Here is a 22,058-nt window from a genome sequence, read left to right as displayed (position 1 = left end):
AAATGAACACAGGTAAATTCAATTATCCGGATAAATATCTATTGAAAAACACTTAGTCATATAAGTGAATTTATCCAAATAAATAGCTTTCAAAAAATATCAAACGGGGGTGCATGCATGTAAACCTAAAGCCCTCTATTCTACCTTCCTTTCTTCGCTTCGTTGAGACTAGATTAAAAAGAGTGCATCAATTGGGAAGAACAGGACCTCATCCAAAATGAATGGCTGAATGGTGAATGCAAGCAAAACGGAACTTCAAAAATACACTTGCACTACCCTGGTCTGGTCTGGCCAGCCTATCATTGGACAGATCCAAACCTGCAACCAAACACGTAAAAAGACTAGGGTTTCTAGGCCAGGCTGTCCAATACTCCAATTCCTCCAATTTAGGGCTCAGTCGCAGGCCTAGTTCGCGTATGGCCCAGCCCATTGAGAACCCCTAGTTCCATTTATATATATAACTAGGGTTTTTGATTAGGGTTCTCTTGCTCTTTTAAGAGGAGATAGAGAACCACCGCCGGTCGTTCACTCCCGCCATTTCGGTCAGTTCAGATCTCTTTCTCTTTCTCCCTCTCTCTAGCTAACAGACGAAGATAATTCCTTCGTTCATTTGAAGCTTTCTTATTGTTGTTTAAAATTTGTCTTTTCTCATTACTGATGAATGGGTGACCTTAAAGAACAACAATACCCAAAAAGCTTCTAGTACTGTAGATTTATTTGTTTAATTTCAACGTTATTTTTTGAAACGGACGGATGATTTGATTGCCGTATTCGCAGAGAACCAGCAGCAGCGAACGAGCTGAATCATGGCGTACGCAGCGATGAAGCCCACAAAACCTGGTTTGGAGGAACCCCAGGAGCAGGTTCACCGCATCAGGATCACTCTCTCCTCAAAGAACGTCAAGAATCTTGAGAAAGGTCTTCGCCCTTTCAATCTGATTAGAATCATATATGAATTAAATAATTTTGTTTAATACAAGAACCGCGTTCAGATCTCTCACGGGCTATATGTTTCATTTGCAGTTTGTGCGGATCTGGTCCGTGGGGCCAAGGACAAGCGACTGAGAGTTAAGGGCCCAGTGAGAATGCCCACCAAGGTTCTGCACATCACTACTAGGAAGTCCCCTTGTGGCGAAGGTATTCAGCATCCCTAATGAACTGTTTCTCATATGAAATATGTTTATCTCATTACGCTGAATTTTATTTCTAAAATGCTACGTCCTGGTTTCAAATGCATGTCGTTGTTGAGTTGAGAATGTGAACTTGAGGTTGTCTTTGTTCTTACATGGAGTGGTTGTAAGGTGTTTTCATGCACTGCTATTAGAGTTAGGACCTACAAAAATGTTTATATGGAAAAATGCATTCTGCGTTAGGATTTATTATCCGTTTGTATTCTCTTCAGCTTCCTAAATAATTTAATCCTTGTTTTTCAAACTATGACTGTTCAATGTCTGCCTTGATATTTACCATCATATCGTTTTTTCTAGATTTTCGTTCTCCACAGGATATTCCTTCCCAATCAACGGTATGACCATTATTGTCATTAGTCTGTGATTCTTTCAGTTTAAACTTCATTTTCGTCCTCCCACCGGTGTTATCTAAGGTCCTGTGTGTCAGACTCCCATTCTGAATACTCAAAATTTCCTTGTTTCTCTTTAATTTCACTTGATAAGGACTTTTTGTACCACGTCCTAACTATTGGGATCTTATTGAATTGCAAGCTCTAGGGTGCAAATGTTTCTTTCTACTGCTTGCATTATCCAATGATCCCTTCGTTACATTTACTGGCATTAGTTGGGATGTATTCCATTTCATTTGTTTTACTAAATTTTGGCTTTCTAGACTTGATCTGTAGCTGGTTGTTCTTTCAGTTGATTCCCACACAGCTTGTCGTCTTCATGTGTTCAACATATATAGATAGATAGGTTGTCTATTAATTTGTTGTCATAATTTTCTAAGGCTTATTCCCACTATATGCGGTTGGTACATGTCCTGTGTTGCCATTCTGGTCTGTTTAGTGCCATATTCATTATTAAATTATGGGCACTTAAATCATTCTTGTTTAATTTTTATGATGCATTTTATTGATTGAAATAGAAGTTATGTAGCAGAAAATTGAAACCAGGGCCTTAACTTTATGCTGTCAGGAATATTTCCTGATGATGGTTCTAGGTATTGAGGAGAAAGAACTCATAGTTTATGATCGAGTAACAAAAACTTGGAAGGATTACACATCAATATTGTTGGGATGCAGGAATATGAAGGCTTATGCCTTGGCTCTGCCTTATGATAGTTCTTGGTATTGAGGTGAAAGAACTAATAGCTAATGGTCTAGTACGAAAATCTTTAAAAATTACACATCAAGTAATGTTGGGCTGCAAGATCATGAGGGTTAATGCCCTGTCCATCTCTCATGCCTTGCAACTCAAATCCTCCTATGCGATAGAACTAATAGCTAATGGTCTAGTACGAAAATCTTTAAAAATTACACATCAAGTAATGTTGGGCGGCAAGATCATGAGGGTTAATGCCCTGGCCATCTCTCATGCCTTGCAACTCAAATCCTCCTATGCGATGCAATGTCAAAGGCTTAAGCATTGCAATGAAAAAACGAGGCTATTAGGCTATATCCTCCAGGTTAAAATGTTCTCCCTTGTGCCCTGAGGCTATATCCTTTTTAAACAAAACCATAGCAAAATAACCAACTAAATGGGTTCTCATTTGAAGGTAGCCACTCCTAAGTAATTCTCTATCTGCATTTGGATCATCATGAGTGAAATTGAACCCCAATCCTGACCAATTACGTGGAGTTGGACTGTCTAATCACATAGGAATTTCAAAATATGCACAAACGCTAAATTGATTAATCTGCTAGTTTCAAAAACCGGTCAAGTACTAAAGTGGCCCAAATGGTGGGGCCCCTTGTCAATTCCAACCCGAGTGTCATTTGACCATGATCTGAATATTGTACAAGCCTAAACTATTAGGACTTGCTGATTGATAACTTTGCACCTTTTGGGGCTATGCTGATGATTTTTGAAGGAAAATAAGGATCCAACAATGTGTCAAACCCTGCAACACATTATAAGTTGTCTATATATACTCGTACCATCCTCTGGAATCAATTTGTGTTGAATTTCAGTAAATTTGATTGGTTGTTTTTCCATTGTCTGATAAATTGTATCTAGGGCTGGGGCCGATTTGGATCAGACCTGGATTAACTAAGATAGTGTAATTTATTAATAAAATGAATCAGAAATGACATGATAGTTATTTGTTATTAAATAAAATGAAATAAAAAAACATACAATGAAACTTGAACCCATTGAATTTGAACCTTTAATGAAAATATGGTATGTGAACGAACTTCATCAAGAAATATTTGTTAACTTTATGTGGGCTTATGCCTATATGATATTTATGGTTCATCAATAAATAGTTAATGGTATTGATTGGAAAGGATTTTTAATCTTGTGGTTCACAGGTACAAACACATGGGATAGATTTGAGCTCCGTGTACACAAACGGGTTATTGACCTCGTTAGTTCCTCTGAAGTGGTGAAGCAGATCACCTCTATTACCATCGAACCTGGTGTTGAGGTTGAAGTTACAATTGCAGACCCTTGATTATTTGCTTGATTTTTTTTTGCTTTACCCTTTTTGTCCTTTCTCTGCCATTTACCCTTTTTGCTCCGTCCGTCCGGTAGTAAATGTAGATGTACTTTCTGTTATATTTTTCAAATTTTAACATGTTGAGAGGGAATTGATCATTTTAAGTTTGATTGAAAGACTGGTCGTCGGTTGCAATGGTAGAACCTCTATATTAGAAATTAAGATTTAGCCAGCTTCCTAGTATTTTTTCATGTTGATTGTTGTGAGAGATTATCGTGCTAATAGTGTCGTAGATAAGGGTCCATTTGTTTCAGTCTGAATCGGAAACGGAATGAAAATCTGTCAGAATTGGAATTGACTATGCCCAATGCCCATTGTTTGGTTCAGATGGGAATTGTATTATGAATTGTAGTAAAAGCTGGGGAGGGAATTATAGAATTGGTATGGGCTCCGATTTTAGACCCCTATTTTCACGGACCAAATATGGTCCCCAAGTATTTTTGTGACATTACTTTTATGTGGTTGAGCGCATATTGGAACTTGGCCAGCAACCCTTCTCTGGTTTATCACACCGTTCCCTCTAGAAGATAGGTAATTGAATGGAGGTGCCTCTTAAGGGGAGAAAATGGAGATGGACTTTTTGATTGTAACTCCTGTCTTTCTTTCCCCTCAAGAACCGGAAGAAGCCACTGAATGAAGTGAAAATCCATTTATTGATTAATGGTCTCGAAGCGATTTAATAAAGGATAGGTCTATTTCGCTAGTATCTTTCAAGATGATGTTAGGTTGCAACCGTCTGAAGGCCACAGTGAGAAGCTATCAAATGGATCCTTTCTAAGGGTCTGTTTGCTTTCTAGCTGGAATTGGAATTGAAATTGAAATCCTTGGGAATCAAAACTGGAATGGTTTATTCTTGGTCTGTTTGGTTCAGACAGGAATGAGAATGAGAATTGGAATAAGCAAGAATTGGATTTTAATCCCAAAGGGGGGGCAGGGAATGACCATTCCCTCTTATGGGGGAATACCATTCTAACAAGAGTATTCCCTCGAATGGGAAAATGCCATTCCAGGAGGAATAGAAATGGGATTTTGATTCTGAACCCCTATTCCTGAACTAAATGGGGCCTAAAATCTCCATCCATTTTTTAAATCAGATTGGGTAATAAATGATTTAATATATCTCGTTCTCCCGCAGTCTATATTTCAATTTTACCGTTTAGAGTGGCAACGATGACATTGGCGACTTTAGGTCTCGTCTACTGGGAATGATCCTCAACGTATTTCAAGAGGCCAAGTTGAAGTATAGGCATTTCCAATGCTGGGTGTGTACGTGCAGATTGCCACTTTTCTGGGCATTTCCAATGCTGGGTGTGTACGTGCAGATTGTCACATTTACCATGGTCTTTGGCAATAAACCCTTGCAATTGCAATTCACCCCATAATTTTCTGATTGACATGGGTTTGACGGTTTTAAGCTATGCCCAGTCCACCTTAGATTTCATAAATTAATTCCTCAAACGTAGTTATCAGTTATCATCACCCCGACCCACCCCTATAAACAGCAAGCATCCTGTGAATTGGGATCTTTTGCCCCACTTACACCGACCCGAACTTTATGTACGATCGCATTGTGAATTCTGTGCTAAATGCAAGCGAATACCTACTAAATACATACTTTGAATTAAGAGGCCCTCGTATTTTTATAGTTTTCCCCAAGTGGGTGCATTCGGTGACGGTGCCCAGATGTATTGGCAAATGGCAAGGGGTGATGAACTGTTTGACAGATGAGGTTGGAAAAAAAACCAACCTCACTGAATAGTTCTCGAATCACATTTTAACTTTTCTTGGCAAATGGCAAGTGTAAGAACTGTTTGACAGATTAGGTTGGAAAAAACCAACCTCAGTTCTCTAACATCAAAACCACATTTGCCTGTAAAGCACAGTCAGCTCCTTTTATGCATTATACGTTTGTTTCATACTCTTCCGTGTTGCGATGTTGGAATAGATATCTTCTGTATGGATTGTGCACCATGCTTTACCCAAAACAGCTAAACAGCTGCTGCCTGCGACTTCCAAAATTATGTCAAGTCCATTGTAACTCAGGAAGACAGGCACAATGGAATTGAGGTCTTGATCAGTCCTCGCGATTACCAATCTAAATTTTCAACTTGGCCTGACTAGACTTGTATACAATAATCTACCCATGAATTTAAATATATAAGGCAATAAAAACCAAATAAATTATTTTCTATCTGGAACAGCATGTCTAATATGTACTAGGTGAAAGCTTAACCACATAATACAGATAAATGGTTTTCTATATTGGGATTGAATGATGGAAGAAGAAAAGTATCTAAAAGGAGAACACTAGTTAATAAAATTTATGGGCAAGTAGGAACTAAGGCTATGTTTGGATTGAAGGAAAAGGTAAGGAAAGGGAAACGTAGGGAAACCTATTTAAGGTTTGTAAAGGTTTCCCTTCCTTTCCCTACGCTTTTCCTTCAAACCAAACACATCCAAAAAGAAAATGAAATATGGAGTTAGAAATTAATATGTGGTGTTAGATGGGAAATTCTATTAAAAATTTGGCAAAAATTATTGTAGTGGAATGAAGAGATTCAAAAAATAAGATATCTTGTCACAAGACCTGGCAAATAAATAAAGATGGAAAGAACTTTAAGAGATAAATGCTAAAAAGGAAGCTTAGCTTAAGGCTTACAATGCATTTTACAAGTAAAATACAAATAAATGTGAAAAAGATAAGTAATATACAAAATGAGGGAGAAGAAAAGCAAAGTAAAGATCTGGATCATGTTAAAGGCATCATAGTCAAGCACAAAGAATTCTAATAGAGAATAAGATTATGGAGAGGTGCAGAACTTATTTTTAGAGGGAAAATCTATGATACGGGAAAGAGTTTTGACCAATCAAAACCCACCCATGAATTTTGATAAATGACACCTGATTCGTACCACATTTATGATTCCAATTTATTGGTCAGTTGTTTTTCCGATATCACATCACTTCCATATCATAGTCGAACCCTTTTAGAGATCATTAAATGAAGATCTGGGATCAAATTTTGAAGATCTTAGGATGTGGAGAGTGGAGAGCGTGGATATATTAATAGAATCAGGGATTAAGAGGTTTAGGAAACCTAAAAGAAAATGAAGGGGATTATTTTGGTTAGCTATGTTGTTTATTATGAATATTGACATAAAGAAAATGGTTGATGAATGGAGGAGAGTTATAACAACCCCTATATAGAATAGAAGTGGTTGAGTAACGACTTGACATGAAACTGGTGTACCAAAAAACAAATTTGGATTCATGCCAGGTGATCAACTATTAACTATGGAAGCTGTCTTTAACTTAGGAGATCAGTAGAGAAATTTAAGAAAGAAAGGTGAAGTCCCTACTAGATATTTATTGATTAGGAAGAAGGGGATAGGGTCTATAGGTAAGTCCATCTGGTGCTTCTTGTAAAGGAAGGAGCTTCAAGTAGGTATTTCACTAGGGACATGTATGAAGGGACAATAATCGATATAAGAACTTGAGAAGGGGAGACGAGTTAATTTCGAATCATGATGGATTTACACCCATGGCCATCACTTGGTATCATTTTGTGTTAGTGGATGAACTAACTGAACATTTACAGGGGGTCCCATGGTGTATGTTTGCTGATGGTTATGGTATTAATTGATAAGAGTGAAGATAGACTGAACACAAATTAGAACAATGAGAGATGCTTTCGAATCAAAAGGTTTCATGATAACCGATGACTAGCATGAGAATTTGATATGGATTTCTAGTTTTTAAAACATGGAACTTTTGGTAGAAGCCAAAGCCAACAAATTTACAATACTTTTACTCAAGATAGATGTCATGCCAAAGGAACCGGAAAACCAGAAACTAGTTGCAAATTTGGAACTGTAGGCATAAAAAACAGGAAGGAATATATCCATCTCCAGACCTCATAATCTTATGAAAAGAACAGGCAGATGGAATTCTAGTGACCAAGGTCAATCCTTAAAGTAATTGAACTAATTGGCAACCTTGAAACCTCCAACTCCATCTTTGGCAATGGGTCGTGACATGCAAACTTTCAATGTACTGAATGCAGATGGAAGAACAACTTTTAACACTTTCTGTGCATGCTATATGTCTTAAACATAAAAGGACAATATACTTTTATGACTTATGTGAAGTTTGGATTACTGAGATACACTTAAGACACATGTAAGACAGTAGAACAAATACTAATTTTAAAGATTAAATAATTGTTTTCTTTCTTTTATTAACAAAAAGTTAATAACAGTGTCTTCAAAGTTAAAATTTAAAACCTGTCATTTTGACAAACAGTTGAAATATGGTGTAGCGGTGGAGTTCCTTGCCATATATATAGACCAACTGGAATTGATTCCGACTAGTTCAATTCTTTTTATACATTAAAAAACGAGTCAAAGGAGGAGTTAGTGTACTTTAATAGGAATTATTTACAGAAGTGTGTATTAAATGCACCATTTGAGTTTAAATGGGGGAGATAGAATTAAATAAGGATGTTATTTGAATTTAAATTTGTCTTAAATAGGAACTTAATTAGGGAGACCATTAAAGCAAAAAGGAAAAAAAAAGAGTATCTCAGCCAATACCTAAAGTATTGGTCCATATTGGCCATATTAGTTGAATTTCAACCATTCCACCTGAGCCACATATTATATCAATACTTTAAACCTTGCTTCCAACATCTTTAAGAACTAGCAATTAAAACCATGCAATGCATGGGGTTAAATAAAAATTTGGTTAGGTTTGTGATGCAGCATGGAAGCAATGGAAACCGGAACTGGCTATGCAAGCACCGGGCGATCGCTAGCTTCTAGCGAAGAACACTGAATTCTCTAGGAGAGAGAAAATGTGGCAAAAACTCAAAGAAGAGAACTAGAAGAAACTATGAAAATCTGAAGTATGAATTGATTAATAATTCTAGGAAATAGCAGTATTTATAATACATTGAGAAATTGTAAAATAATTAGGAAAGAACATGAATCTTGATCTTGATCTTGATCCTCTTGAGCTGTCTTGATAAGGTCGAACCCTCTTGGAATTCTTGGGCTTGATCTTCCATTGTCCGATCTCCTTGGTAGTCCTCTATGCTTAAATCTTAGGAAGTCTTTAGAAATCTTGATGATGCTTGGAGTCTTGCTAATCTTGATAGTCTTGGGAGTCTTGAGTTGTTCTTGTTTATCTTTCTTGGACTAATCTTGATAATCTTGGGTTCTTGGCTCCTTCTCTATCTTGACTTCTTGCCTTATCCTTATCCTAGAGCTGCTGCCCCTAAGGGTGAGATGGGCTTTCTTGTGATGGGCCTCCATCATTCTCCCCCACTTGGAGAGAACTCGACCTCGAGTCGTGATTAGGATAGGCAAATGTGATATCTGGCAAATACTGGTAAAGGTCAGTAACATTGAAGGTCTTGGATATACCCATCTGATCTGGTAGGTCCACTACATAGGCATTATCATTGATCTTCACGATCTTGTATGGACCATACTTCCGGGGCTTCAACTTGTTATAAGTACCCACAGGAATTCTTTCCTTCCTTAAGAAGACCATAACCTCATCACCTACATCAAACACTTGAGACCGGCAGTGCTTGTCTGTGTCCATCTTGTATTTGGCATTGGATTGCTCTAGCTTCTGCTTCACGGTCTCTTGGATGGACTGGATATGTTCTGCCATCTGTTCTATTGAGATACTGGCGTTGGGTACTTTGGGAAGCTTTACTAAATCTAATGCATGGTTAGGGACCTTCATGTACACGATCGAAAATGGTGATCTGCCTGTAGAACTGTGCACTACATTGTTATAGGCGAACTCAGCCTGGGCTATGGCGAAGTCCCACTGTTTTGGCCTCTCTCGACATATCCTGCAAATTAAATTCCTTAAGGTCCGGTTTACCACTTTTGTCTGTCCATCTGTCTGCGAATGGACTGTACTGCTGAAATTAAGTGATGAATCAAACAACCTCCACTGGGTCATTCAAAAGTAACTGAGGAACCGTGTGTCACAATCTGAAGTGATGGTCATGGGTACCCCATGCAAGCGGACAATCTCCCTGAAAAATAGTTTGGCTGTAGCGGATGCATCTGCTGTTTTCTTGCATGGGAGGAAGTGAGTCATTTTTGAGAATCTATCAACCACCACGAAGACGGAGTCCATGTTCCCATATAGCAGTAAGAATGGGTATGGGCATGTAGAGACCTGTGTTCTGGGTTTGTCCCTTAGCTGTCTGACAAACATAGCACCTGCTTACAATGGTACACACATCCCTTCTTAATTTCGGCTAGTAATATCGCCCTTTAACTGCTTCTACTGTTTTGTCCCTTCCCAAGTGTCCTGCTAATCCACCCCCATGCAAATCCCTGATGATCTTTTCGTGGAGGAAAGTGCAAGGGATACACAGTTTTCCCTTTCATAAGGAACTCATCATAAATAAAGAAGTCTTCTGCTGGCTACTTATTCACACATTTCTCCCATACCTGTTGGAAGTCTTCATCTTGGGCATACAAGTCTTTTAGGCACTCAAAACCCACAATCTCCACACTGAGGGTCTTGATGAGAGCTACACGCCTACTAAGTGCATCAGCCACTTTATTTTGTTGTCCTGTCTTATACACAATTTTATATGGGAACTTGTCTAGGAAAGCAGACCATCTGGCATGTAAATCACTTCTTAATTGCTTTTGCTCATTAAGATATTTTAGGGCCTGGTGGTCAGTATAGAGAACAAATTCTTTTGCAATTAAATAGTGTTCCCATGCCTTCAAGGCTCTAACCACAGCATAAAACTCCTTGTCATAAGTAGACCACTTTCTCCTGGCTTCACATAGTTTTTCACTGAAGAAAGCAATGGGTCTTTTCTCTTGGGACAACACAGCCCCTATGCCAACTCCACTGGCATCACATTCAACTTCAAATAATTTATTGAAGTCTGGCAAGAACAGGAGCAGAACATAAATTTTCTTTTATGAGAGCAAAACTTTGCTCTTGTTCTTCTCCCCATTGAAATTTACCATTTTTCAAGCATTCAGTAATGGGAGCCATGATACTACTAAAATTCTTAATAAAGCGCCTATAAAAGGTTGCTAACCCGTGAAATCGCCTGACATCTGTGACAGCGGATGGGGTCGGCCACTCCCTAATGGCTTTCACCTTTTCCTCATCTACTTTTACTCCATCCTTGCTTATAATAAATCCTAGGAATAATAAATTATCATTCATAAAGATGCATTTCTTCAAATTAGCATATAATTTAGTTTCCCCCAATGTTTGTAGGACCTCCCTAATATGTCCCACATGCTTAGTGATAGATTTGCTATAAATTAAAATATCATCAAAATATACTACCACAAATTTACCAATGAAAGGGCGCAATACCTGGTTCATCAGCCTCATGAAAGTGTTGGGTGCGTTGGTTAGTTCAAAGGGCATGACTAACCACTCGAACAAGCCATCTCTAGTCTTGAAGGCTGCCTTCCATTCATCTCCGGGACGGATCCTGATTTGATGATATCCACTCCTGAGATCTATTTTTGAGAAAACTACAGCTCCGCTTAATTGCATGTCGTCCAGTCTAGGAATGGGAAATTTGTACCCAATGGTAATCTTATTAATGGCCCTGCTGTCGACACACATTCTCCAACTGCCATCCTTCTTAGGTGTAAATAAGGCAGGTACTACACAAGGATTCATGCTAATTTGAATGTGTCCATTTTTCAATAATTCTTCTACCTTTTCCCGTAAGATTTCATTCTCCTTAGGACTCATCCTATAATATGGGAGGTTAGGTAGACTAGCACCTGGAACAAAATCAATATGGTGCTGTTGTATATCTCTCATGGGAGGGAGTTCATTTGGTAACACCTCTGGAACTACATCATTAAATTCATCCAGTAGTCCTTGTACTTCAGTTGGAATTTCATTTTCATCATTAACATCTTCTCCTTTTACTGCTAACAAATGTATTTCATGAGTATCCTTACATTCTTTAACAAATTCAGCATGATGATGGGTGATGGTAAGGAAATTCTTCTCATGTGCCATTGGAATATTTGTAATATTTTTTTTGATATGGGTAACAAAGTATAACGTGTACCCTCTTTTTCAAGTTGGTAGGTATTCTTTCTACCCATGTGCCTTGCATCTGTATCAAACTACCAAGGCCTCCCTAACAAAATATGGCAAGCATCCATATCAACAATATCACAATATACTTCATCATGGTACTTACCAATTGAAAAAGGTACCTTGCAGCGTTCTTCCACTCGCACGCCGCTTCCTTCCTTGATCCACCCAATTGTGTATGGGTTGGGATGTTTTTCAGGAATCAGCTGTAATTGTTGGATGACATCCCTACAAATAATATTTTCTTGACTGCCACTATTAATAATTAAATTAAATAATTTTCCCTTGACAGTACATCTGGTACAAAATAATCTGTGCCTTTGAGAAGTATCCTTATTTTTCTGGGACAACATTAATTTTCTTACCACACAAGTATACTCCTCATGTTCATATGGACCCTCTTCATCCTCCCCATCAGGTCCACAGTATACTTCCTCCTCAATATCTTCTTCCTCTTTCCTTTCTACCATATTAACTGCCTTCCTCCTAGGACAATCACTGGATCTATGTCCCACCTCATTACATTTAAAACATTTAATAGGAGCAGGCATTGCATAAGGGTTACTGGGTTTAGGAGGGTGGAAGGATTAACTCGCGTATGTCCTCCTGTAGTAGCCTTACCGACATTACTTGTGCTTGCCAGGTGAGAAGGTTGTACTGCCAGGGCTGATTTGTTCCTGTCGACAGTTGCCGGTCTGTTGTCGCTTCCGCTGTACTGGCGGTAATTATCACCGCGTGCCTTGTCTTGGAACATTAATTCTGCTTTCAAGGCTAGGTTCCTTGCTTCCTGCACACTGAGAACCATCTGTACACCAATTTTATCTCTGATGGACGGTCGCAAACTGCTTAAATAACGGGCTGCCTGCTGGTTATCACTTTAAGATAATTGATTTCTCTCAACTAATCTCAAAAATTCAGATGTATATTCATTAACACTACGAGAACCCTGTGCACACATCTGATAAGATTTGAACATATATTGTTCATAGTCAGGAGGTAAAAATCTACCTCTGATTAATTGTTTCATGCACCTCCAGGTTCGAACAGGACCCCTTCCTTCTCTCATCCGGGTCTCTTTCATCCATTCCCACCAAACAGATGCGCCTTCCTTTAATCGAAAAGCTACTAGTTTTACCATCTGGCATCTCCATGTAATCAAAGAACCTATCGACTTCTGTGATCCAATTTAGAAGTCCCTCTACACCAAGATCTCCACTAAAGGTAGGAATATCTACCTTGAGTTTAAATTCATCATTATTCCTACGGGGATTGAAATTACCTTGATTGTGCCAATTTCTACCATTTCTGTCGTTGCCGGGAAGAACTGGAACACCACCAAATTCGAAATCATCATCACTATCATCGTCAAGAATTGGACGTCGGGACGCAGTAACGACGGGTGGTCTGTCGTGGGTGTCTCCTTCGATCTGCTGTGGATTTTCCCAGTTCCGTGGGACAACCTCCCGTAACAAGGTTTGCAGTTGCTCAATCACCTCTGCCAACTGTCGTTCGATGTTACATGTGGTTGTGCGCTGTTCTTCAATCGCTCTCCAAACAGTTGGGAACCCTTGATCTCCGTCACGGGGTGGGTTGCAACTGCTACCGTCTTGGTTGGCCATCTGACTGGGCGAACTCCCTGCTCTGATACCACCTAGCGTAGCGTGGAAGCAATGGAAACCGGAATTGGCTATGCAAGCACCGAGCGATCGCTGGCTTCTAGTGAAGAACACCGAATTCTCTAGGAGAGAGAAAAGGTGGCGAAAACTCAAAGAAGAGAACTAGAAGAAACTATGAAAATCTGAAATAATAATTCTGGGAAATAGCAGTATTTATAATACATTGAGAAATTGTAAAATAATTAGGAAAGAACATGAATCTTGATCTTGATCCTCTTGAACTATCTTGATAAGGTCGAACCCTCTTGGAATTCTTGGGCTTGATCTTCCACCGTCCGATCTCCTTGGTAGTCCTCTATGCTTAAATCTTAGGAAGTATTTGGAAATCTTGATGATGCTTGGAGTCTTGCTAATCTTGATAGTCTTGGGAGTCTTGAGTTGTTCTTGTTTATCTTTCTTGGACTAATCTTGATAATCTTGGGTTCTTGGCTCCTTTTCTATCTTGACTTCTTGCCTTATCCTTATCCTAGAGCTGCCGCCCCTAGGGGTGAGATGGGCTTTCTTGTGATGGGCCTCCATCAGTTTGGGTCAAATCTAGGGCTCATATTTAGGGTTGGTATTTGGTTGGCCCTTAACCCAAACCAAATCCATCTAATTTTTTTTTATAATCAATCCATCTAATTTTGTACAACTACTTTATTAGAGAGAACCAAAAGGGGTTAAGTGAGATTTAAGAGAAAAGGAGGGATTTCATAAGAGAGGGGAGAAGTTATATACATTGATTATTTTGGGGGTGGGGAACCATGTGTAAGAAATGAGACGAGGAGCCCATGTGAACTATGTGGTGAGAAGACCCCCCCTCCTCTCTTTCCTCTTTCTAATATAGATATAGACGCAAAAATCAATCCATTCAAGCAATCTTGGACTGATGAAAAATTATTGTCTTAACATAAGGGGTGCTACCTTAACTTTTTTCTCAAAACACACACACACACACACACAAAGTAACATTTGGACCTTAGACACTCTTTGTCAACAACCTAATCTCATGGATGCTATATATAAACCTCATTTTTCCATAAATCAAAAGAGAATATAATTCCTGTTTTTAGTTACTAAGTTTCTTTCCAATAAAAAGAGTGATGTACATGAAACAAGTCAAAGTTGTGCCTCTTTGGGATATTCCTTAATTATTACCTTAATCTGATTAATGCCCAAATGAAGCCAGACTAATAAAATCTATATCAGTCCACATTTATTTGGATATTTAGAGTTTTCTTCAGCCCATAATATAGTTTAAAAAGATCATAACTACAATATAATGGAATACATCCTCCTAGAAACAAAGTTTCTGCTCTAAATAAATCACATTAAAAGAACTTTTGTTTCCTCCAGACTCCTAAGAAAGTGAGGTTTAGGTGTCTGTTTTTGGTCAGCATCTACAAAGATAGTGGGGCAAGCTCAGCATCACTTGATGGCTGAATAATCCACAGTTGAGTAGGGAATGCTGTTGAATGCCAAAAGCAAAATGCCTTGGTGAGAGTGGTCTGAAGGCTGGAGAGACATGACCAATAAGTTCTTACACATGGCAGGATTAGGTCAAATGTTACCCTACAATGTATTGGCACATGCTAAGAATTATATGCTATTGCTTTAGACAAATGCATGAATTGGAGATGCCGCCATCCTTCTTATGTGGTAAAATGTCATTGACTAACCATGCATATCCCCTTTCCCAGCAATATCCCCTTTTGTGATTGATGGACTAATCACCTAACCATTTTGATTTGGTGTGCTCCCAAAGCTCCAACATTTTGTTGACTCCAGAGATCAAATATAAAAGCTTTTTAAAGAAGTTTTGGGGATTCCAAAATCCAAATCCCTTTAAAAATCAAACATTCTAGTTTTAATCCCAAGGATACCAAACCATGGTTTTGAAAACCAGACCAGACCGGACGGTCAGACCAGTTGACCTGGGAACGGTCAGGCAACTGGTTCTGTTTCTCACCCTAAAACTGCTCCTGGGCCAAAAACCATTGATTTGGTCAGCGACCCACTGACCTGGGCAGTCAAACTGTCGACCCAGACAATGGTTTTTTGGCCTTTTTTATTTTAATTATTTTTTAAATCAGAACAGGCCGTTCATTCAAACTGGATGGTTGGACCATTAGACCCAGGAACCGGTCCCCAAAACGGTTCCGTACCCAGTGACTCCAGTCCAGTTTTTAAAACCTTGTACCAAACACATCCCCCTCCATGATTTGATTGCTAAATCACATGTACAAGTTATTATCCTGACCCCCTTCCAAAACCAAAAGATTTATTTATTTATTTCTATTTTGATAGTTAACCTAAAGATTCTAGTATCACCTTACTGTTCTCTACATCCCGGTTCATGCTTTAATTCCCATCATGCATTTATCCTTTGTATGGTCACATTTTTATGGTTGTTATACACAATAACTTCTGAGGCATATATGTTTTCAAGGTACCGAGGTGAGGCTAGGTGACACAGGGTGCCTTACTGCCCAGGCAATGGATTTTTCTCTTTCTTTTTTTAAATGAAAACCATGAATGCTAGGGTAATTCCCTAGGTTCCATAGCAGCCACCAACCATTTATTACTAGTAATCATCTATAATTTTCATAAAAAGTATAAAATTCAAATTGGAACATAGAAAATCAACATAATCATAAGAGAAAAAGAAGAAAGAAAGAAAACTCAGATAATAGAGGGGCTGAGCCTCTGTTTGTCCTATGAAAAGAAGAAAACAAAGGCTGGAACATGTTGTTGGGACAAAATTTTAAGTTCTTCCTTGTTCATCAGTTCAGGTTTTGAAGTCTTCAAGGATTAAAGATACCATATAACAACATGAGTGTTGATCAAACCATAACAAATAAGAAAATAATAAAAACAAACTACTCTTGTAACCCACAAAATATCTAGGTGCTTAAGTGAGGCAACCCTCCATGGGATGGGCGCCTTGTTGCCTAGGCATCACCTGTTGCATCTGAAAGAACCATTATCCCTCAAAATGTGTGTGCTGGATACATTTTGTTTGACTAAGCAATAAGGATTTCAACTAGAAACAACCATCACAAGCTGCTTCCATAAGTTCTTCCCGACTATTGTGATACACTGATACCTCCAAAAATGCACCTAAATTTCAGGTGAAAAAAAATCATAGTACTTGGGATGTAATAAATCTAGGTATCACTATTATATTTCACGGATACCCATTTATGGATTCTCACTCCATTACAGTAGTTGCTATTTTGAAGAACATATTGCTGTTGAAGATCATCTGATAAACCAATAACATCTAGTACCAGAAACCATAACGTTTAATAATATAAAAAATGCCCTTAAGAAAATGAGAAGTTAGGCATAGCAAAACAATTTAAATAACTAATATTGACTATTGTTTTTTTACACAATTATCCATTTAGAAGGTTAAGTGGAGGCTCTTCATCAGTCGACATATGTTGATTGCCAGTAATAACATATTTGTGTTTCAACAACATTGCCAGCACAGCTAGTTAGCTTAAAATAAAAAATACAATTATTTTTTTGGATCAACAATAAAAAGATGCAACTATAGTCAGAAATGAAAAATATAGGAGTAATATAACAAATTGATTGGTACCTTGCTAGAACATGATATGTAGATTTGCAGGGCCATATAATATTCTGAGAATACAAACATGTCCATTGTCAGGAAATTATTATAAGAGGGGTATCAATCACCAGAGTTGCTCTATGCAAAAGCTGTAAGGTAAAACCTGGGCATCATTTTTCTTAGCTGAACTGCTGAAGTGAACACATTCAATGTAATTAACTTCCTTAAAGGAGAGAAAAATACAAAAACTGAGAACCAAAGTACCACGTGCAATTTTATTGTAATCAATAATAAGACCATGACAAATGTAGTCTATCAATCAACATACGTTCAGAACCTATTGTGCTGGATTGTACAATGCCAAAACTACTACGAATAGCAGCAATCCTAGAAAAGAAAAGAAGGAAACAAACAAAGCAATATGTGGAAAAAATAAGATGCTTCGGGTTTTCTTTTGATACAGATGAGGAACGTCCTGCAAACAATTCCGATCGTTACCAAAAAGCCTCTATTTCAGGACAGGGATTTCCTCATATGGCAAATTAAGATATACGAGCAAAAGAGAAATAGGCGAAGAATGGCAAAAGGGGAAAAATCGTAAGAATCAAAACGAAGAATTCAAACGATTCTACCATGCAATGATGAAAGGTAGATGAAGGGTATCACCCAGCGCTCTTCTTCCCAGAACTTGAATAGTAACTAAGGTACCATCTGACAAACTTCTTCAGTCCTGTCTGCAGATCCGTCGTGGGCTTGTATCCAAGCTCCCTCTGAGCCAAGCTTATATTAGCATGGGTGAATTGCACATCTCCATTCCTTGGCATCTTCAACATCAATCTATTGGCTTTAACTTTCAGAAGCTTCTCCAAAATGCTAACAAGTTGGGTGACGGGCACTGGCGATGTGTTCCCTAGATTGAATACCCGTAACTGTGCAGGCCCCTTCTTCTTTCCCCCATTGCCGGTACTCTTTTCCGCAGTGTCCAACGCTGCTAAACATCCCTTTACAACGTCATCAATATATGTAAAATCTCTTGCAACAGTCCCATGGTTCGGGGCTTCAAAGATTGGAATTTGGTTTCCTTTGAGTATATCTTTGGTAAAGAAGAAATACGCCATATCAGGTCGACCCCAAGGGCCATAAACTGTGAAAAAACGCAACCCAGTAATGGAAAGGCCATAGATATGATTGTAGGTGTGAGCGATCTCTTCACCAGCCTTTTTGGTGGCCGCGTAGAGACTGGCAGGCTGGTCTGTCCGGTCTCTTTCTGAGAATGGTACTTTAGAATTGAGGCCGTAAACAGAACTTGAAGACGCCCAAACGATTGCAGGCTGTGGATTGGCCGATTTGCAGACTTCGAGAACATTTACAAGCCCGGCGATGTTGCTGTGAACATAAGAGCCGGGGTTCTGCATGGCATATCGCACCCCTGCCTGAGCGGCGAGATGCATGACGTGGGTGAATGCGACAACATCGAACAATTTCCGGAGAAGAGCCGAGTCATTAATATCACCTTCGACGACGAAGACGCCTGTGCGCTCAAGGAGGGTCTGGCGGGCGCGCTTGAGAGACGGGTCGTAGTAATCGTTGAAATTGTCAAGGCCAAGGACACCATCGCCTCTGCGCTTCAATGCCGCGGATACATGAGTACCAACAAAACCAGCAGCGCCAGTGACGAGCACAGAGAGACCATTTCGAGAGCGGACACGTGCGGAGGATCTGACGCGCTTCTCCCAGGAGGGGCCGCCCCAGTTGGAGGTACGAAGAGATCGGCGAGAGGGATCGGAAGGTGAGGGCGAAGAGGGAGAACGGAGGAAGAAGAAAAGGATGAGACCGAGAAAGAGAAAGGACCAAAAGGTGAGCTTGGTGAGCGAAGAATGCCATCGAAGTCGGTGAATGTATGGCGATTTGTCCATCTTGAATTTTCCGGGAGTCGATGGAATACTGTCCAGATGAGAAACGGGTTTAAGCTGCGACATTGACCAAAGAAAATGCCACAGATGCGTGTAACCCTACACTGCCCCTTTTTTCTTCGTCTTCTAAATTGTATTATCAGGAAGAGATAATGAAATGTTAAGGCTAGGTTAGGGTTTAGGCTTAGGGCTCATAATCTTCGTTAATCGTTACTCTTCTTCTTCTTCTTGACAATCTATTAAAAGGACTGTCTCGAAGAGATAAGAAAGATGGGTTTGTCTTGTTCTTCACTTCTTCCCTTCTACTTAATTTTGGGAATCTTCTGATTCCACGGAAGGGTTTTCGTCGTTCCTCCTCTATTCGGTTTTCAGAAGACAGACAGAAGTGATGGGAACAAGAGTCGTTAATAAGAGTAGTGACGTTGTCTTGTGCGTGTTTGTGTTTGTGCTTCAGATAGGAGAGAGGAAATAGAGAGGAAACGACGGGCAGGCTATATGGCCCATGGGTGCAATTTGTAAACGTCAGTGAGTTAAAGTGTTAAACAGGAGTCAAAACAGGAATAACTAATAACAAAGGTCCGTTTGGTAAGTTTTTTTGAAAAGATTTTCTAAGAGTTCTGACAGTTAATAGATACATTGAACTTTTGACATAAGATCTAAGCAGTCTGAAGATCGTTTGGCAGATGCACATCTTTCTATGTGTCATTTCAGGTCTTTCCGCACGAGATTAAAACCTAGAAGATGCGAAAAGCTTCATTTGGAACTTTCCAAAATCGGCCCAAAATAGATTTCCCGTGTTTTTTTGGCACTCTGTCTTTTGATGACGAAATCTTCCGCATGCTAAACGAGAATAGACCAATTTTCGGTCTTCCCAACTTATAAACAGCAGAAAAACTGAATAAAAAAATACCGGGCCTAATAAATGAGATTGGGTTCTAACTCCATTTTATTTGCTTTTGAAATTCAGCTTCTAGGCTCTAGCAAAATCAATCTTATCTAATAAAAATATTCTTTGGATCTCTCTAGCATTGATTTCATCTTGTGTCGGGAGTTCATTGCATTGAAGTTGGGGGCTTTGTTGGGGATGGCGTGGGGTAAGGTTGTCACTTGTGAGTACTAATGAGTAATGAGGGGCTTTGTTGGGGTGGTGTGAAGAGATGTATAGAATCAAGGTTCTAAATATGGATATATCAGAGAATATCGATACTTTCTTTTCTTTTTAAATCGATTAGGAGGGCCAGTTTAAGGCTCTTCTACTCCTAAACCGGTCAAAGCCCCGAAACATTCTTTGTAGGGCATATTGGGGTGCTTCCGATTTGAACCTTGTGTGGAATATTGAATATGCAACTGGAATTCCTCTTAATGCTGTATTTATTAGGATTTGGTAAAATTACCTAATGTGATGGCTACGGAAGCTGGGTTGTATATTTGGTAAAATGACTTGATGTGAGAGGAGACAAGAGTCACGAGAGAGTGTCTTAAAACCCCTTTAGTGGGACTCGCCAACATTCACCAAAAGGCAAAAGCAGAGCAGCCGCTTGAAAAGAAGGAAGGTTGGCACTAGTGTCCTCATTAAGGTATCTTGTGTTCTAAATTTATACTTTAGGTTGTAAAGCTACCAACTTCCAAGTGAGATGAACCACTGAACCAATACCCACTCTAAACTCTGAAGAAGAGAAGAGACTAATCTCTCTCAAAATTAAAAGAGAAAAAAATGGGAAGTGGAAAGCATAGACAATAATAAAAAGCAAACCAACACTACCAACTCTTTTCATAATGTGGCATGGCCCATCTACCTTTGATGGGGTCATACTAACAACTAACAACACTGGTAACATAAATGGGCAATCTTCTATACATGGCTTATAACCAAACCAATCCAATGGCCGTAGAGTGCAGAGCGTGCCTTAGTTATGACCCAATCCAAGACTTCATAATCATCAATTCATCAAGAGAGAATAAGGTTCTAAATATTGATATAGGCAAATATGCCCAACTGGCCTATTCTGTGCTCATCTATTCTTTTTTATTCAAATCGACTCAAAGAATCAATTTAAGACCCATCTACCCTCTGAATTAGGTCAGACTCCGAAACACTTATTGTAAAGATGTATTAAGGAATCACCAATATGATACATATCAGCAGATATACCCCGATACATTGCGGAATTTAAATCCTTGGCAGAGAGAAGAATGGAAGAAAGAAACATCACTGCATCAGATAAACACATGCCCTAGGAAAGCATATGTGAAAAGAGGAATTTTGTTAAGCTACTGTAGTGCATGTGCATTAACCAATGCTATATCACTATTATTTATTGTAACAAGGCCAAGTTACAACCTAAGTTGATTGCAGGCGGTGGCCCGTGGCTGTCACAGACTCACGGGAGGCAGCAAAATCTGAGCAGCCCCCAGATTCAGCTTACATGTGATGGCAGTTCAGTAGTTCACAGCACATATGTCCTATTTAACATTACCCGATTTCTGTGATATATCAAACAACAAGAAGATTATTCTATTCCGTAATATCAAAGGAAAAGAAGAAAATAAATTCGGTCTATTCAGAGTTCAGAGAGCACGTGTCAGCGAGAGGTCAACCGGGGGATCGGAACCTTCTGGCATTGGATACCAATCCAATGGTCCACGGCTCATGAAATGGATGCTCAAATTACACATGTAACAATCAATCAATAAATGATGTAAGTGAATAATTTAACCAAAGAAATAAATTCCTGCAACTGCCAATCTCCCATCAACATGTGACGATGTCTGGCATCAGAGAGAGATCCGAGGGGCCATCCAACTCTAAGTTGGGTTTTCTGTCTTAGGAGTTGGCACACATATGCAAACCAAAGCTGTTTGTCTACAATTTCTATTGAAAAATGCTGCTTCAGCCTTCAAGATTTCATGGGTAGGCTAGAGAGAAGGGTGTGGGCAACTTTTGTGGTTTAATATCAATAAAAGTAATATAATTAAAAAAAATTAAAAAATAGATTAATTTTTTAAAAATAATATTAATAAAGGGCAAAAATACTATTCATCATCTTCTTCTTGCCCTTTGTTCATCAGAGCTGCCGCCCCCACCTCCACCTCCTGCAACGTTGCTGGAGGTGG

At 39.0% G+C, this 22,058-nt stretch overlaps 1 protein-coding gene and 1 pseudogene across 2 annotated transcripts; one reads left to right on the top strand and one right to left on the bottom strand.

Moving 5' to 3' along the window:
• The first annotated feature begins 477 nt into the window (after nucleotides 1–477).
• Nucleotides 478–3,855, top strand: LOC148861954 (small ribosomal subunit protein uS10y). Its single transcript, XM_088985463.1, has 4 exons — nucleotides 478–542; nucleotides 778–918; nucleotides 1,024–1,137; nucleotides 3,485–3,855. The coding sequence occupies exons 2-4, from the start codon at nucleotides 807–809 to the stop codon at nucleotides 3,625–3,627; spliced, it is 369 nt and encodes a 122-aa protein (XP_088841589.1). The 5' UTR covers nucleotides 478–542; nucleotides 778–806; the 3' UTR covers nucleotides 3,628–3,855.
• A 13,425-nt stretch (nucleotides 3,856–17,280) lies between these two features.
• On the bottom strand, nucleotides 17,281–19,443 carry LOC148861953 (UDP-glucuronate 4-epimerase 3 pseudogene; annotated as a pseudogene). Its single transcript, XR_016113162.1, has one exon. The product of XR_016113162.1 is annotated as a UDP-glucuronate 4-epimerase 3 pseudogene (transcript).
• Nucleotides 19,444–22,058: the final 2,615 nt, after the last annotated feature.

Source organism: Nelumbo lutea, chromosome 4, assembly GCF_056320005.1.
Source record: "Nelumbo lutea isolate HS-2025 chromosome 4, American lotus-T2T, whole genome shotgun sequence".
In the NCBI taxonomy this organism is placed as follows: domain Eukaryota; kingdom Viridiplantae; phylum Streptophyta; class Magnoliopsida; order Proteales; family Nelumbonaceae; genus Nelumbo; species Nelumbo lutea.
This window is presented reverse-complemented; position numbering and strand designations above follow the sequence as displayed.

What these genes read in the sequence shown, in the direction of transcription:
- LOC148861954 (XM_088985463.1), top strand. Translation starts at nt 807, where the DNA reads ATGGCGTACGCAGCGATGAAGCCCACAAAACCTGGTTTGGAGGAACCC. An exon ending in CGTCAAGAATCTTGAGAAAG is followed by an intron (nt 919 to 1,023) that starts GTCTTCGCCCTT and finishes TTTCATTTGCAG; the next exon opens with TTTGTGCGGATCTGGTCCGT. An exon ending in GAAGTCCCCTTGTGGCGAAG is followed by an intron (nt 1,138 to 3,484) that starts GTATTCAGCATC and finishes TGTGGTTCACAG; the next exon opens with GTACAAACACATGGGATAGA.